Consider the following 16593-nt stretch of genomic DNA (forward strand, 5'->3'; position numbering starts at 1 on the left):
ATTTATATATACATACATATACTAAAAAATATTTTATTCATGTTACTTTATATATTTATTTCATTACAGTTCATTGCTTATATGACTGCATTATTTATTATTTTTTCCTCCTCCAACGGTATAAGAATTTAAAAATAACCCTTGACCAAGGTTTAATAATTAAGTTAATGGTCCTTTTTATTACAAGATAACTTGTATTTAAATTAATCTTGCTTTATTGATTCACATTTACTTAGATGCACGTATATAAATTCTTTTTTTTTGATGGTTAAACTTTATGTTCTCCTTGTTAAAACTTGTTCGTATAAGCAAAAAAATTGCACACACAAATGCGCAGAATGAGCGATTCCTTTTTGAGGTTGCTTTAGCCAATCAGCTGCCACATTGCACACGAACCCTGCAGCTCGACTTGAACACTGGTCAAGAACCCTAAAGAGGTGCGAGGGATGCTCAAGAGCCAATCTATCAAAGGCAACATTGAATGGGCTTGAACAGAAAGCCAATCCTAGGCACCATTTTATTGGGCCTTATGGGGCATGAGTTCCTTTTTCAAACGTGGACAGGTCACATGCAGCTAACACCTTTTGTTCCTTAACAACCTCAATCCTCTTCACGTGGGCTGTACCACAGCCCAGAAAATCGATTCTGTCACAGGAGTCACGACCGATGAACGAAGATCATGTGTGGGATTCATTGGATACGGCAGAATTTTCAAAGCGGAAGAGAGCAAGGAGGCAGGTGGGCATATAGGGAGAAGTTCGGAGAGCCGGAGAACGGAGGTTGAAAGGCGAAAACGCTGGAGGAAGACAGATTGAAATGTGGGAGAGGAGAACGGGAGGTTGAACAGCGATGAAGAAACAGCGAAAACGCTGACACACTGAAATGTTGTCGGAGATGTGGGTGAGGACAACGGAGATTGATCAACAGCGAACACTCTGATGAAGACGGAGTTGTGGGAGTGGGATGCTTGTAGATGGGAGAGATTTGAAAGGTGGAGAGAGGCTAGAACCATGGAGCAGGCAGCTGGGAAGGCGGGCAAATGGAATTTGAACGGGAATCGCAAGCAGGAGAGAACACACTGACGCAGTTTGAAAACGATCACGTTCCCCGATGAAGCTAACGATTCGAACGCGTCTTTGGGATTGAGAAAAACAGCAGAACAAGGACACTGACTCGAAACCAGAGGCAACGAGGGCGATGGAGGCAGATGCCAGAAGGAGCTATCCACAAAGAGCTGGGCGACTCTATCGAAATGCTCCATCTGCACTTGCCAGCTTCTCCTCCTGAGATCCCAATGCCATAGCTGCCGGGCCGGCTGCAAGTAGAGCGCGTTGCCCGAGTCGCCAGCTCCCTTCAAGCTCCCCTTTTTGTTTTTCCCGTCCCCTCCAAGATTCCGGCAGGTGTTCTCAGTACTTTATGCAAACATCGGTTTGCATGTGAGCGGGAGCGAATAGAATAGCGTAGCTACCACCCGCAGGACACGTTCAGGGAGTTGTTTTGAAATGTGCATAGAGCATGTTCAGAGAAGTGTTTCTGGTCTCAGTAGAGTACGCTTCAGCGCCACGAACACCTGTAAGATAAATTGGAACAAAATGTACCAACAATAGCACCTTCTGCAGCAAGAGAGTGCCTTCAAACTGAAAATTCGAGGCGACTCTGGAAGCGAGAACGTGATGTTTGGGACATGACTTCCAAGCAACGGACGCAAGGTGCCGAGTCTGTAGCAAAGCTAGCCATTCAAGCCTTGGGACGTGGCTACGATGTTGCCTATGATTTGCGGTTCTCTTCTTGCAAGGACACATGCTTAATTGAGCTCGATGGCAAAGGCACTCAAGATATGGTATTGCCAGGAGGCGTTGTTGTTCCCAATGTGCCCAAATTGGTTAAATGCGACAAAGGGGAGCGCACTCATTTTAGATCAGACATTTTACCATTCGATCAAGTAACTATTATTTGGCCTCTTCCCTTGTCATTCAAACGGATAATCGGAGCTCTGTCATTTCCTTTTCACTCCAAGACATGACTGACGTATATTGAAGAAACTGTTTTGGCCCTCTCCTTTCCTTTTCTTCATAGCATGAGCAGCAAAGAGTGATTTTGTTCCTTTTACCTCGTTGAATTGCCTTGAAAGCATTACGTGATTTCTTGTATATCCTATGTGATGTCTCTCTTGTTACAAATGCTTGATGTCAGATGTCTGAACAATTCAATCAGGGCCTCTCGTTAACTGGAAAGATTCCATCAGGTCTCTTCAATACCATGTTTAATTTTACCGGAGCCTGGCAAAAAGATGCTTCAGCAACAAAATTTCTAGCTCTGGATGGATGGTTTTACACCTTGTATACCGTGGAGCTGCCAAGGTCCAAGCTTGTTTTGAAGGAGGAGGTGAGAACATCAGTACCGTCATCATGGGACCCAGCAGCATTAACCAGGTCAGTGATACTTTTCCAAGTATCCGGAGATTGCCTACATGTTCTCGTACGATTGAGACTGTGCCTCAGTTGATAATTCCATCGTTTTCTGAACTTGCAAAGCCAGTGAAGGAGTTTTGCCAGAGATGTGATTATGCAGGCAGTCAATTCTGGTTTGCGTTATATGAATGAGAGAGAGAGAGAGAGAGAGAGAGAGAGAGAGAGATTATTAATGTCTATGAAAGAATATGAGATTGAAAAAAGCCAGATACAATGAAAGCTAAGAGAGGGGCCCCACTAATAATAGGCATCGATGCCCAAGGTTGGTGTCTGAGAAGAGAAAATAAATACATCATGCCGTCACTGTGGGAGAGAGAAAAACTAAATGCAAAGGACCAAGAGGGGAGATCCCTGGGCATTGGCTAAACGATTATTATCCATTTAAGTGATTAGACGTGTATGCCGTTTGCAGGATCAACTCCACTGGTCGGGTGATGATAGACAAGATGAGCGTGTATGTTAGTGGCTTTGGATCTAATGAGGGCTGGTGTCATCGGGAATGAAATCAGTAATAGAACATTGCTAGTGCTAGCATGATGAGCCTGTCCAGGTCCCTCGTCCTCTGTAGTCGCCGAGAGGAAGCTTGTTTTTGACAAGTGCTATTGCTACTCCAGTGGCCTATCTCCACATCAAATAGTAGAGAGTGGATGTCTACAGTCCTCATGTAAGTATCCACATGAGATCGAGTCTGTCAAGTTGTGCACTTTCGGTCTCTATTGTGTCTTATCCCTTGCTGCCCTTGGCTCAGGTCATCGGAGAAAAAGTCCACAGTAGTCTTCTAGTTGGGCTGCTTTGACGGTCCCTTCTGTGGTCTTCTCTGTGCTTGCACGAGCTGATCTTTATGTCCTGGTGTCTCGAGGACGAAAATTGCGACGTGTCGCTGATCAGGATGTGGCAAGAAGTCTTTGAGTGGGCCAAAACCGCTCTTGAATAAAAATTTGTGCCATCGACGGATCTCATAGTACACAGGGCATCTGAATGCAAAGTGCTCCTTTGTCTCATTCTCCACATGTCACATAAAGTGTAGACTGGTGCACCCCACTTCGTAAAAGAGATTTGCTAAGATTGGGGCCATAGTACTTATTCCATATGCAATGTATTTAGCATGTAGTCCCTCATGATCTTTTGCTTGGCACTTCAAAGCTGCATGCTTGACACCATAGGTAGTGAAAAGCGTGACACAGTAATTGTGAGAGGCTAGGTGATGGTTGGTGAGGAATGTCGCACAATGTGCATCCACGAGTGCCAGAATGTGGAGTTGGTGAGAGTGGAGGGTGCTCATTGCTTGAGAAACTTTTGCAAGAATTCCTTAGACCTGTTACTAAACAGAATGTTTATTAACTCCTCATTCTGGTGAACAAAAGCCTGCTTCTTCTAGTGGACCGGAGATGATGACCTACCAAAAGAAGAAGAGCAGGAAGCCCAGAAGGAAGTACATGACTGCAGATTACCCCATGGGGAAAGAGCAGGGAGATTATGATTTGGTGGAAGATCTTTCAGCAAGGAAACCGGACATTACATTTGCCCAAATGATTGGTCTATGCCCAAAGCTTAAAAAAGAATGGAGGCGGGTTGTAAATCCAGCAAAGAAGAACTCTCATAAAGGTACAATTAAGCTGATGTCTGTCTCAGAGTTGCCAGATCTTTTACCTGCTGTAGAAGCCTGGCATAAAGGAAAGGGTTTTGGAGAGGCCTATATAGATGGGGGTGCACAGATTTGTGTGATCACCCAGGCTTGTGTAGAGAGATTAGGACTGAAGATATCCCGCCCCTCTAGTTATCGCATCAGAATGGCAAACCACTCCAAGATGAAGACTTTAGGGATAGTACCTGGCTTGGAGGTTGAGGCATTCATTGTTTCATGTCGAGTGGATTGTCATGTGATGCCTGCGGGGTTGGGAGCCTATCCTTTGATTCTTGGAAGGCCGTGGTTGAGGAAGGTAGGTGCAATTCAGAATTGGCAGAAAGGAATCTTTTCTGTACATACGAATGGGAAGAAATTGAATTTCGATATGGTAAGCAAGGCTGAAGTTTCAGATTCAGCAAGTGAAGAGGAAGAGAGAAGTGAAACCAGTAGTGAGGATGAGAGCTTCAGAAAGTGATGAAGGAACAATAGCATTGGTGGATTTGGTAGATGAGGATTCACAGGTAGATTTTGTGGGGGCAGCAGGGTTCGGTGAGGAAGAGGTGGATAGGTTTGAGGTTATCGAGGATTTAATGCAGCCCAAATGTTCTCAAGAATCAACCCAGGTGTTGATTGAGCAATCATTAAATCCCTATCTCAATGTTGAGGAGAAAGAAGAATATTTGAAGATGTTGCAGAAATACCCCAATTTGTTTATCACCTCTTATGAGGAGATCAGGGGATTTAAAGGGAAGCCTCTGAGGATGGTGCCAAACCTGTTTTTCAGAAAATAAGGAGATTAAGTCTGGAACAGAGAGATGTGCTGAAGGAAGAGGTAGATAAGCTTCTCAAGGCAGGAATATTTTATCCTGTAGTTCACTCTGATTGGATAAGTCCTGTGATCATAGTGCCAAAAGGTGTAGACAAATGGAGAGTCTGTGTCGATTACAAACCTTTGAATGCAGTGACAAAGAGAAACCACTATCCTCTGCCTTTTTTGGATGATATTCTTGATAAAGTGGCGGGTCATGAAATGTACAGCTTGTGTGACGGATATTCATGGTACTTCCAGATAGCCATAGCCCAGGAAGATCAAATCAAGACTACTTTCATTACTCCTGGGGCTGTTTTTGTTACAGGAAAATGCCTTTTGGAGTTACCAACAGCCCCTCGCACTATCAAGAGAATTTAGATCTGATTTTATCACCTTTCTTGGATAAATTTTGTAAAGTGTTTATTATGACATGTGTGTCTACAGTGGAAGAAGGGAGCACTGTGGCAAGTTGGATCAAGTATTTTATGAGATTGATAATAATGGTGGTCAATTAAATCCTAAGAAGACTCAATTAGCTCAGACCATAATTAAAATATTGGGGCATATTGTATCTAAGAATGGGATTGAGCCAGATCCAGGTAAAGTAAAAGCTTTAGTTATGCTGTCCTCTCCTGAGAATACCAAGCAGTTGCATACCTTTCTCCAGAAGGTGAAGTATCTGTCGAGATTTATTCATATGTTATCTTAGATTTTGTATCCTCTTCAGCAGGTGGTAAAATCTGAGCCTCTGAAATGGGCGACAGAGAGTGAAGAGGTGTTTGAGGCAGTTAAGGAATCCTTAACTCATATTTCAAGTGTAAAGCCACCAGATTATTCCAAGACTTTTTATGTGAATCCATACGTAGGACCAGATGCTATTGGTGCTATTCTTTTGCAGCAGGAAGAGGGTTCCAGATATATGAGGCCAGTCTACTATGCCAGCAGGGTGAAGAGTGAAGTAGAGAGGAAGTATTCAGCGGCTGAATTGGTCCTGGCTAGCCTCTTGTATGCCTGTAGGAGATTTCGGTCTTATCTATTGTCCAGGCCTTTTGTGGTTCTCACCTCATGTTCACTACTGCCTCATATGTTGAATAGTACAAACATCTCCAGGAGCATGATTAAATGGATAGTAGAGTTACATGAGTACTCTTTTACCTTCTTGGTTGAGAACTCTACTAGAGCTTCCTTGGCTGATCTCCTCACCTATAAGAAAGGACCTATTTTAGTTGAAGATGTGGAGAAGAACACTGACATGAATGAAGAAAAAGTACTAGAGGATGCATTTGTTTTACACTTTGATGGATCTTACAAAAAGAGTTTAAATAAAAGTACAAGAGGAATTGTCATTTATGATCCTGGAGGAAAGGAAATTCGGAAAATGGGAATTCAGCTTGAAGCCAGCAGTAATAATAAAGCTGAATGTGCAGCCCTCTTCGAAGGTTTGAAAGTATGCATTAGTCTGGGTATTAAGAGACTCATGATTAAGGGAGATGCTCTGTTGATTGTGAAGCAAATTTTAGGTGTCTGGAAGGTTAAGCATGTTCATTTGAAAAGATGGATAAGCGTAGTGAAGAAACTGTTAAATCAATTGGATGCCTGGACACTCTAGCATATTGAAAGAGGTAAGAATATAAATGCACATGATGCTGCGCAGGAAATTACAGCAGCTTATGTTGATGCAGTAGGAGTGCAGGAGCCCTTATACAAAGGAAGGGAGACATTAGCTTGTGAGGAAAGCAGTAGTTCCGAAACAAAGAAAATACAGATTTATTAAAAGCTGTACTTCTTATTGTCTGATAGATGATGTTCTTTACATGAAAGGGGCTGATCTGGTGCTTAGAAGAATTCCCTGGCATGAGGAAGTTTTTCATATTCTACAAGCTAATCATGAGGGAGTACGTGGAGGACATTTTGCTTTCGAAATCATGCTGAGGAAAATACTTACAGAAGGGTATGTGTGGCCATCCCTCCAGAGAGACATAAGACATTGGTGCAGGTCATGCCTACAGTGTCAACAGATGAGTAAGAGGATCTTACATCCAAGCCTCAGAAATATCATGCTTGCTTATAATATTTTTGAGAAATGGGGAATAGATGCCATCGGTCCTCTACCCATGACAGCCAGGGGAAATTGTTATATGCTGACAGCTGTGGATTATTTGACGAGATGGGCTGAAGCATGAGCAGTAATCTGTATGTAAATTTGTGTATGAGGATATTTGCTGTAGATTTAGTGTACCACTGGAGTTGCTTTCTGATAGAGGTCCAGGTTTCAAGAGTGAACTGATGGATTTATTATGTGGTAAGCTGAAGATTAAACACAGATATGTAGGTCCCTATTATCCTCAATGTAATGGGATGAATGAAAAATTTAATGGTGTGTGTACTAATATCATGGGAAAGATCATGAGAACATATGAGAAGGAGTGGGACCTTGCTTTGCACTGGGCTTTATGGGCTTATAGAGTTGCTGTAAAAGAAGGCACCCAGTTTTCACCATTTCGTCTTGTTCACGGGAAAGAAGCTCTATTACCTTTAGAAGTAGAAATTCCTGCATTACAGATGTTAATGAAGATAAACGAGGATTCAAATTCTACTTTCCAGAACCGGTTATTAGATTTGCAAGAAGCACAACGAGATAGACAAAAGGCGGTGGGACATTATGCTTTAATTCAAGAGGAGAATCAGAAGAGAGCAAATAGGAAGTTCATGGATAAGAAAATCGGGGAGGGTGATTTAGATACAACAGTAGTCTGGATTCTACCTTCAAGAAGAAATTTGTGACCAAATGGGATGGACCTTTTTGTGTGACGAAGAAATTCAAAAATGGCTCATACCAACTTGAGAATTTGGATGGTCAGCAGCATAAGAATAGAGTCAATGGCTTCAGACTAGAGAAATACTTTCATAGGATCATGAGTGTGGGCAACAGTGGACTTACTGTGATGAAACCAGACAAGCCGGAAGACCTCATAGATGAGGATATCTCTGAAGAAATGCAAATTTTATATACCCCTATCTGCAAGACATGAATGTTTGCAGACTGGGGGATGGGCAAAATGATAGGACAAAACCTGTATCAAGTTTTTGAGCATTGAATATAGCTGTGGGTAGGCACATAGTTGTACACATCTAGGGTAGGTGTGGGCTTTTGGCATTTGTGGATTTTTCTTTCACAAGCATGATGGACTGATGTATAGTTTTTTTGAGACAATAAAGTATGTTTTGCAGGGACTTAAAGGGAAACGATGAAATGCAATGTGGTTGTACCAGACCTCTAGAGCAAGGGTATCCAGTGTGTGGTCAAGTGAAATGATTTTGGGGTCATGTAAAGTCAAGTCATGAAGGATTTTTAAATATTTTCCTAAGTCGATGTGCACTCGCATGTTATAGGAATTCGATATGTTCTGGGGTCCATGCTAAGGGGCTTTTCATGTGTGTGTACGGGGGTGCATGCAAGCTTTAATGTGCATGCTAATGTGTGTAGGAATTGTGTGACTAAAGGTCCAAAATGTGCATTTAATGTGCCTTGGGGGAATATTTGCATTTTTTAAATGGGAGAGTGGTAAAATGTCACTGATGAGGTGGCAAATTAGGCTGAGGTGGCTGGACTGATTGGGAAGGCATCCTGCTCATGCAAAGGTGGCTATGTAGCAAGGAATGTAGAGCATCTGGATTGCGATCGATCACGTGTAGAGAAATCTAGAATATTTGAAGAAAAGAGGAAGCGACACACGTAACTAGGGGTCTCGGAGATGAAAGCGGAAGGCTAAGCGCCCATCAAAAAAAGGCCCACGTACGTGATGGGATGGGGATTTCTGACTGCATGCTTGGCACAAATGGACACTAGGTGCTTGGTGATGATGAGCTCGGTGGCGTAAGTGGGACTTACTGAAGTCCTGTAAAATTTTGGCCGTGTGTTGATAGTGCGGTTGAAGGAGAGGATCTTGGGCGATTGAGTCTGTGAGCTCCACGAAATCTGAGAGCATGGGCTGACTGTTATTAGGGGTACACGTTCGCTTCAAGGCTGACAGCAGGGAGGCTTTGGCCAAGCAAGTGCCCGGTGATGCTGAGGAGACCTTGGCGCTGAAGATCTCCAGAGATAGCGATCTGTTCGTAGTTGGCTGAGCAAGGCTACCTTACAGGCAGGACCATCGTCGTTTGCACGTGAGCTGATACGAGGAATGTATGGGCTGGTTTAAATCATCTGAAGGACTGTTGACGACGTGAAGTATGAGCGTGGAGTACTCTATGGGCAGGAGAAGAATACATACGCTGGAAGTGGATTTGTAATGCAGAGATGGTTGATGCAACCTGATTTGCCAGTCCCTTTCACTCTTGGGTTGTTGACTGCAGCTTTGGGGAGAGTTACGTGCTGTTGTCCTTGATGGAAGCTTAGGAGTGTCGGCTGTGGGTTCATAGTATTCTGAGGCTGACTGTTCTCTGAGTTTTGGGGGGAAGTTCGGTTCTAAGTTTATATGTTTCAGGCTGTGTAGTCTTTTGGCTCTCTTTGAGTCTGTGTGATCCATGTTCAGTCAGTTTTTGTGGGGCTTTGTCTTAGTGCCTACTACAAAGACACATGCTCTGGAACCTGGTTCATAAGCTCATCATCTATGAGCCCACATTGCAGCTGATCCCTATGAAGTCTCAGCTATTTGACGTGGTGAAGTACATAATTCCTGGTTGTCTTTCCTTTTTTTTCCTTATCAACGGCAAGAGGAGGCAGAAGAGGGTCGTATAGAGGAAGAGAGAAGAATTTTGGACACCCTAGAAACCGAGGCAAAGGTCAGTACTAGGGTAGACAGTCTACATCTTCATCGACTCAGAATCATGGTCCTCCCGCCCAGACGGGGACATGGAACTCCAGAGGTAGAGGAAACTTTGGAAGAGGAGGAAACTAGGGAAGCACTCCTAGACGAGAGGAAAACTACAACTATTGTGGCATCCCAAGCCATTGGAAACCAAAATGCAGGAATAAAGAAAGAGATTTAGCCAATGCGGGCCAATCAAACAAGTCTCACAACTCTCGTCGAGGGAACAATCATCAACACTATGTCTATGATGAGGACAACTCTCAGGACTATCAACACAAAGTTCTCATATCGCAGTATGCTTAATCTGAGAAGTCCACAACTCAAACATAGAAGGATAAGGACACGTGGTGGTTTGACTCTAGTGCAAGCAATCATATGACACTTGCGAAAGAATGGTTCTCTGATCTCCGACCCAATAGGAACCCGAGAGAGAACATCGTGATGAGGGATGACACGCCCACAAAATCGAAGGAGTTGGCATCATACCCTTGCACAGTAATGCAAGCAGTGCAGGGAGTACTGGAGATGAGTTCTATGTCCCCACAATGGCACATAACTTTCTTTCTGTTGGATAGATGACCGAGAGTGATATAGAAGTTGTCTTCAACAAGTGTAAATGCACCGTGAGGGAGATCAAGAGTCCCGGATCCATCATTGCTCAGGGTGTCAAGATTGGAAGAATGTTCAAGCTTTCTTCTGCCATTCTGATCTAGAGAGCCCTAGCAGCTTATCATCAGAGTCAGAATGTACTTTCAAAAAGATGTATGCGAGGCTTGTTGCATGGGTAGTCAGGATGGACCCCGCCAAGGTAGAAGCAATCTGCTCTTGGCCATGGCTCAAGAATGTTCATGAGGTATGGAGTTTCTTGGTTTATGCTCCTACTACAAACGGTTTATTAGGTATTTTGCTCTGATTACTTCGCCATTGCATGCTTTGCAAAACAAGAGAATGTCTTTTTTTTTTGGGCAAAAATATTACTTCATTAAGTATGAATGAAGCCGCAAGAGCAAGCTCACATGCGGGAGTACATCATGACATGCATTAAAGAAAAACCAGCTCAAAAAGAGCTAACAAAAATCCAAGGTGGAGGCTCAAAATGCCACCTCAACCCTGAAGAAGACTCGGAGAAGAACGAAGGGAATGTCTTTTCGGTGGACTAAGAAGGAAAACTCAGCTTTTGAGAAGCTGAAAGAAAAGTTGTGTTCAGATCGAGTGCTAATCCTTCTAGATCTTTAGAAACCCTTCGTTGTTCAGTGTGATGCCAGTGGCAATAGCGTAGGAGGCATTTTGATGCAGGACGGTCGGGTAGTCACCTATGGGAGCAGGGTTTTGCAGCCAATTGAGACGAGTTTGGGCATCTATGAGAAAGAGATGCTTACTGTAATTCATGCCTTGTCCATGTGGAAGCACTATTTGCTTGGTGCTGATTTTTATGTACAGATAGATCATTCTTCCTTGCGCTATTGGATCCACGGATGATGAGTCTTTTCTGGAGAGGGCTTTTCGAGAATGTCGGTACAACTCTTAAGTTCTCATCCTCCTTTCATCTACAGACTGATGGTGAGTCAGAGAAAGGTAATGATACTGTTCTAGATCTTTTAAAGTGCTATGTTTCAGAGCATAAGGCAAAATGGGAGGAGTATCTGCCACTTGTGGAGTTCGCTTATAACAATACTGTTCATATTGCAACCGGTAAAGTACCTTTCGAGATTGTGGAAGGTGGGTCGAAAAGTTCCACCCATTTTGCATACTAAGGATAAGATCTTTGAGGCAGACATGTATGTGGAAAGTTTGGATGAGGCTTACGAGAAAGTCAAGATAGCTCTTTAGAGGACTCAGGAGAAGCAAAAGAGAGCAGCTGATTGCCATAGGCAAGAGTTGGTCTTCAAGGAAGGTGATTGGGTTCTGTTGCGCTTCCATAGAGCAAGACTTCGGAACAAGAAGGGTAAGGAAGGGTTGTATGTCAAGTTGAATATGTGTTACTATGGGCCTTTCCTGGTTTCAGAGAAGATAAGTGATGTAGCTTACAGGCTGAAGCTACCGGATCATTGGAAGATCCATAATGCCTTCCATGTTAACAGGTTTAAAAGAACATGCAAGGCTCTCCTTCCCATAGTGCGATTTGTTCTAGGACAGCTTCCACTCTAGTTCCAGGCGCCTTGCTCCAGCTCCCTTACAGTTCCAGCTTCAAGATCTTCACACAGCCCTTCTACTGGCCTCCATGCAGCCACTCTCTCTCTAGTCGCAATCTTGGACAGCTCTCTTCATCTCAATCGCTAGCTTCCATCATCTTCTCTCCCCAGACGCATGCTTCTGCTCCCTTTCTGCTATCCTTTCCCCAATCGCATGCTCCTATTGTGACCTGGGAGACGGTCTGGAGTGGATCGTGGAGTTTTCAAATTGCCAGTATATGAATCGTTGCTGTTTGGAGTTATCTGGAGGTGCCAGTCGTTGCATCAGAGAGCTTCAGTTTGCAGCCGCACCTGTCAGGAGGAGTTTGCCACTATTTCGCATCAGTTTGGGACTGTTTTGCGAGGATCTCAGCATCGTGTTACTAGCCTGGACCAGCCAGGGGTAGCAGACAATGTTCTCCTTGATCAGAAGAGCCAACCTCTGCAATCACAATTTTCAGCCAGGGGATGTTCTTGCAGTTTCTTTTTCCAGTTATTGCTTTGTCCAGAGTTCTTGCCAGATGCCCATGGACAGTTAGGGTTTGCTGTCCTTCAGCTCGTAGTTTATCTGGGCAGTTGTCAGTGGTTGTTCTTGATGCCCTTCATCTATTTGAGCTTGCCTTGAGGTCCTACCCTGGATTGCTAGGGTTTTGCACAAGGTTTCTGCTATCAGTATTCAGTGATTGATCTATCAGATATTGGCTAGGCTATGGCTCTGTTGTAAAATTGATCTCTCTGATAATATTAAAGAAATACCGGTGCCACATTTTGGGGCCAATATGGTATCGGGTGCGATTCCGGGGCAATCTAGCTCTAGAATTGTTGTTCAAAGTTTCTTAATTTTCTAAGTGGCTGTAATTTCTGTTAACATCCATACCAATGCAAAAATGCAGAATGGCAGTACTAAGTCCTAAGTACAACATAGTCATGTTGATGGTTGACTATATATCAATCTCAACATCGTCATCATCATCATCATCATCATCGATATTAGGATGGATGAGGCAGTGCAGGCATGAAGTCGGCAATAGAGTGCTGTCGGCCACTCAGAGGTGCGGTCCTGGCACGTCTCTTGGTCGTAGCTCTGCGTCTGACCAGGGCTACTATGACCCCTGTCGGTCGGGCTCCGACTCCCCCAAGTGTGATCTGTGTGTCGACCCTCTGTTTGAGCTGTCGAGTCACAGGCTCGGGGTCACGGTCATGTCGAGGCCTTGTCTCGTGGGGGTCCATGTGATCTAACTGAAAGAATTTCGTGATAGAGCTCTGAGAGGGGTCAGCCAAGGAAGAAGTCTGCTCCTGTCTCCATGCTCGGAGTATCCTCTTGTGGTGTCTAAGTGCCTCATGAATGAAACTTGCCAAACACCGCTGGTTTGGGTAGGAGAGGAAACGGCCCAAAATCCCATAACTATCCTTAAAGAGGCAGTGGAAACGCCCTCAGATCTCATAGAACACAGGACACCTGAAGATGAAATGCTCCTTTGTCTCAACCTCCTACATGTCACACAGTGTGCATATGCGCCTCTCCCTGGGTAGTCGCTCTGCTTTGCCGCTCTCGATGCGAAGTCTGTGTGAAGAGACCTGGAACTGCCCAAGAGAGATCCTTAGCGAGTGGGGTAGGTGAATCCGCGTGTATCCTGGTGGGTCAATGAAACCCTCCACTGTGATATGTAAGAAGTGATCTCTGTAGAAGCTAAGCTTCACTGGGAGTTCACTCGGTCCCAACTAAGTCCGCAATGTGTGTAGCTGTAGTAGATCCTTACGGATAACCTGGTTGACCTCGTGTGATACGAGGGGAGAAAATGGAGCATCGATGCTGTATTGGAAGGGCGGTAGTCTATCCATGTGGAGCCCTAGTCGCTCAAACCATCTCTCTGTACGTGCATACCAGCACCTGTGGTCTCCTCCTGGTGCAAGTGCCATAGAAGAGGATAGAGCTATCCATGGTAGCCTGCTACGCCCCGAGGTATAATCCCCATATTCCCTAACTTGGTATAGATACGTGATGACCTGAAATGCAGCATCTAGCTGTAAAGGAGGTGACCCAAACTCAGCCTGAATGATCTGGTGAGGAACGGATGACTTACCACGAATCATCTGTGATAACATGAGAACTTGTAGCCGCTCCACGGGCCCACTATGTATCCGACAAGTCTGGCCCCCAACAAGGGCTGCTGTACATCCCCGCTGGGCGAACCAAGGAGTCAAAAAGCAACCCCTTGGTGCATGGATCTTGAAAGTGCGAGCAGAAGCACTGTCTCTGTAGTCTGGCCAATGAAGCATACCCTCTACTCAACCGTGCTTGCATCGCGGGTCTCATAGTGAAGTTGGGCCTGGAGAAGATAACCCCAAGATAAGTGTATGATGAAACTATCTCAACAGATGACCCCTCAAATGTGAATTGCTCTTGACGCATGATGGCTCGAGATGTATTGAAGATCATGACCTTGGTTTTACCTAGGTTGTTGACCTTCAAATCATGAGATTCACAAAAGGACTGTAGTGCGTCTAGGTGTCTCTGAAGCCCCTCTATTGAGGAAGACAAGAGAGCCACGCCATCTGCGTGGAGCAATATCTAGATCATCGTGCCCGCAAGAGAGCAACCTACACCCCCGTGTGTCTGCATCACTGTCTCAAGCTCGTCAATGTAGAGGCCAAACAAGGTAGGCGAATCGATCTATCAACATCAGTTTATGCCTCAACTCTTGTCTTCAATCATGTGATCAAGTCTCTCACTCTCTCCTCATTTCCATCAAATGGTATCAGAGCGGGTCTTCCCTGACTAAGCCTTAACTCTCGCAATGAAGCGTCCTGCCCATCCTTCACTACTCTTCCGCTTGCCCATCCGTCGTCGTCACTCTGTTGCGACAAATTGAACTCCTTCCGCTGCGCCACTCTGCTCGTCGTCTGCGCCACTCTGCTCGTCGTCTACGCTGCTCTGCTCGTTTTCTGCTCGCCACTTTGCTCGTTCTCTGCTCGCCCCTTTGCTCGTCATCTGCTGCACCTCTCTACCCACGCAGCTGCTCCTGCTGCCCATGCTTCTCCTGTTGCCCACGCAGCTCGCCATTCTGCCTGAACACCTGTTGGTCCGACTTTTGCCCGAACCTGCTGCTCCCATGCTGCTTATAGTTACCCACGCAACTGGTTGCCCACGTAGCTAGACCTGCGACGGCGCCAGCCATGGAGCTGACTTGACGACTAAGGATCTAAGGGCTGTGGTCATCAACTCGCACAACAGACCTGAGTTGTTGCTCTGCGCTACATCCAGAGTACTACCTGCCCGACATATCCTTTGAAGCTGCATCGCTTATCTGCAGCTGTTCATCGCGTATCTCTTGGGCTGATCTAATGATGTTCCTCTTTCTTTTGGAACTATGCTGTTGATCTTCTTCGTTCGCCTCTCCACATGAGCTCCATTGACCAGCAAACAGTCCGTCTGAGATATTTTGTTTTTGAAGATTTTTGCCTCATTTTGGGTGAATTTGTTGGGGCTTTTATGGTCTGAAGCTCCCCTAGTGTTGCTAGAACACTATGCTCTAGGAAATTTTGAAAAGCCCCAATTTTTAGCAAACCCTAATTTTTGCAGTTTCCCTAACCCTAACATTTAGGGGTTTTCTGTTCTGTGTCTTCCTTTGGCATAATTGAAGCTTCTACCATGTAAAATTTGGGCCCTTTTTGAAATCTGAGTAAACATTGTAAGGGATTTAGACACTGGCTGTAATAACAGCTAAGACCTTCCCACCAATGGATAGCATAAAAAACTCCTTGCTCATCGAGAAATTCTCAGGGAGCAATTTCCCAACTTGGTAGACAAAACTCCGGCTTCTTCTTATGCGAGAAGGGATATGGAATATCACCAATGGCAAGGAGCCAAAACCCCAAAGTGATGATGCTAGAATCAGTTGGTGGCAGAACCAAAATGATAAAGCAATGGCTATCATTGGCCTAGCTTTAGCTAACAACCTTATCCACCATGTGGATTTTGATAAGACAGCAAACGACGTTTGGGAAAAGTTAGAGAATTTGTTTGGAAATAAGATCAATAATTCCAAAGTATTTCTCAAACAAAAACTCTTCAAGCTCAAGATGAAGGAAACTGAAACCCTTAATGAACACTTGAGCAATCTTGGGTCAATTCTCCAACAATTATCTGCCATCCAAGCCATTGTTGAAGATGATGATCAAGTTGCTGTACTTCTCTCCAGTATTGAAGACATTTCCAAATACAATGAGATCCTTGCTGTCTTGAGAGTCAGCCGCAGTATGAGCTTTAAGGATATGGTAGCTCATCTCATTGATGAGGACCGTAGGCTTACAGAGAAAGCAGAATCTTCCTTCGAATTTGGCAAAGCATTCTTTCTCAAGAATAAGCCCAAGAAGAACGGAAAACCTCTTAAATGTAATTACTGTCAGAAACTTGGCCATCCAGAGGATCGTTGCTTCAAGAAAATGGCAAAGGTACAAGCCAAAGAACATGCCAATCTGGTTGCGGAGCAGAGCGAGGACGAAGACGATGAAGCTACACCTTCTGGACTTGAGGAACAAGCCTGCACTGCTGCTATTTTTGGTCTATCCCTCCATGAGGTGATAGATGAAGAGTGGGCTTTCTAGAGTCATGTGTGTTAGGTACTTTGCCTTGGGTAGTCCCCCTAAAATGATGTAATAATTTGTCATTTTGTGTGCCTTGTCCTATAAAAGGCTC

At 44.5% G+C, this 16593-nt stretch overlaps 1 protein-coding gene across 2 annotated transcripts in view; it reads left to right on the forward strand.

Moving 5' to 3' along the window:
• The first annotated feature begins 584 nt into the window (after positions 1-584).
• The window catches only part of LOC147893043 (MACPF domain-containing protein At4g24290-like), a 29860-nt gene continuing 13851 nt past the window's right edge, over positions 585-16593 (forward strand). The window contains exons 1-2 of one of the 2 annotated variants that reach the window (XM_087387059.1): positions 585-1942; positions 2194-2432. In XM_087387059.1, the coding sequence (XP_087243185.1) occupies positions 1685-1942; positions 2194-2432 (497 nt within the window). In that variant the 5' untranslated portion in view covers positions 585-1684. The remainder of the gene's footprint in view (positions 1943-2193; positions 2433-16593) is intronic. The other variant, XM_087387061.1, reaches the window with a different exon arrangement.

The sequence above is a fragment of the Dipteris shenzhenensis genome, chromosome 16 (genome assembly GCF_047967505.1).
Source record: "Dipteris shenzhenensis isolate YYH24624 ecotype China chromosome 16, Dip_SZ_1.0, whole genome shotgun sequence".
NCBI lineage: Eukaryota > Viridiplantae > Streptophyta > Polypodiopsida > Gleicheniales > Dipteridaceae > Dipteris > Dipteris shenzhenensis.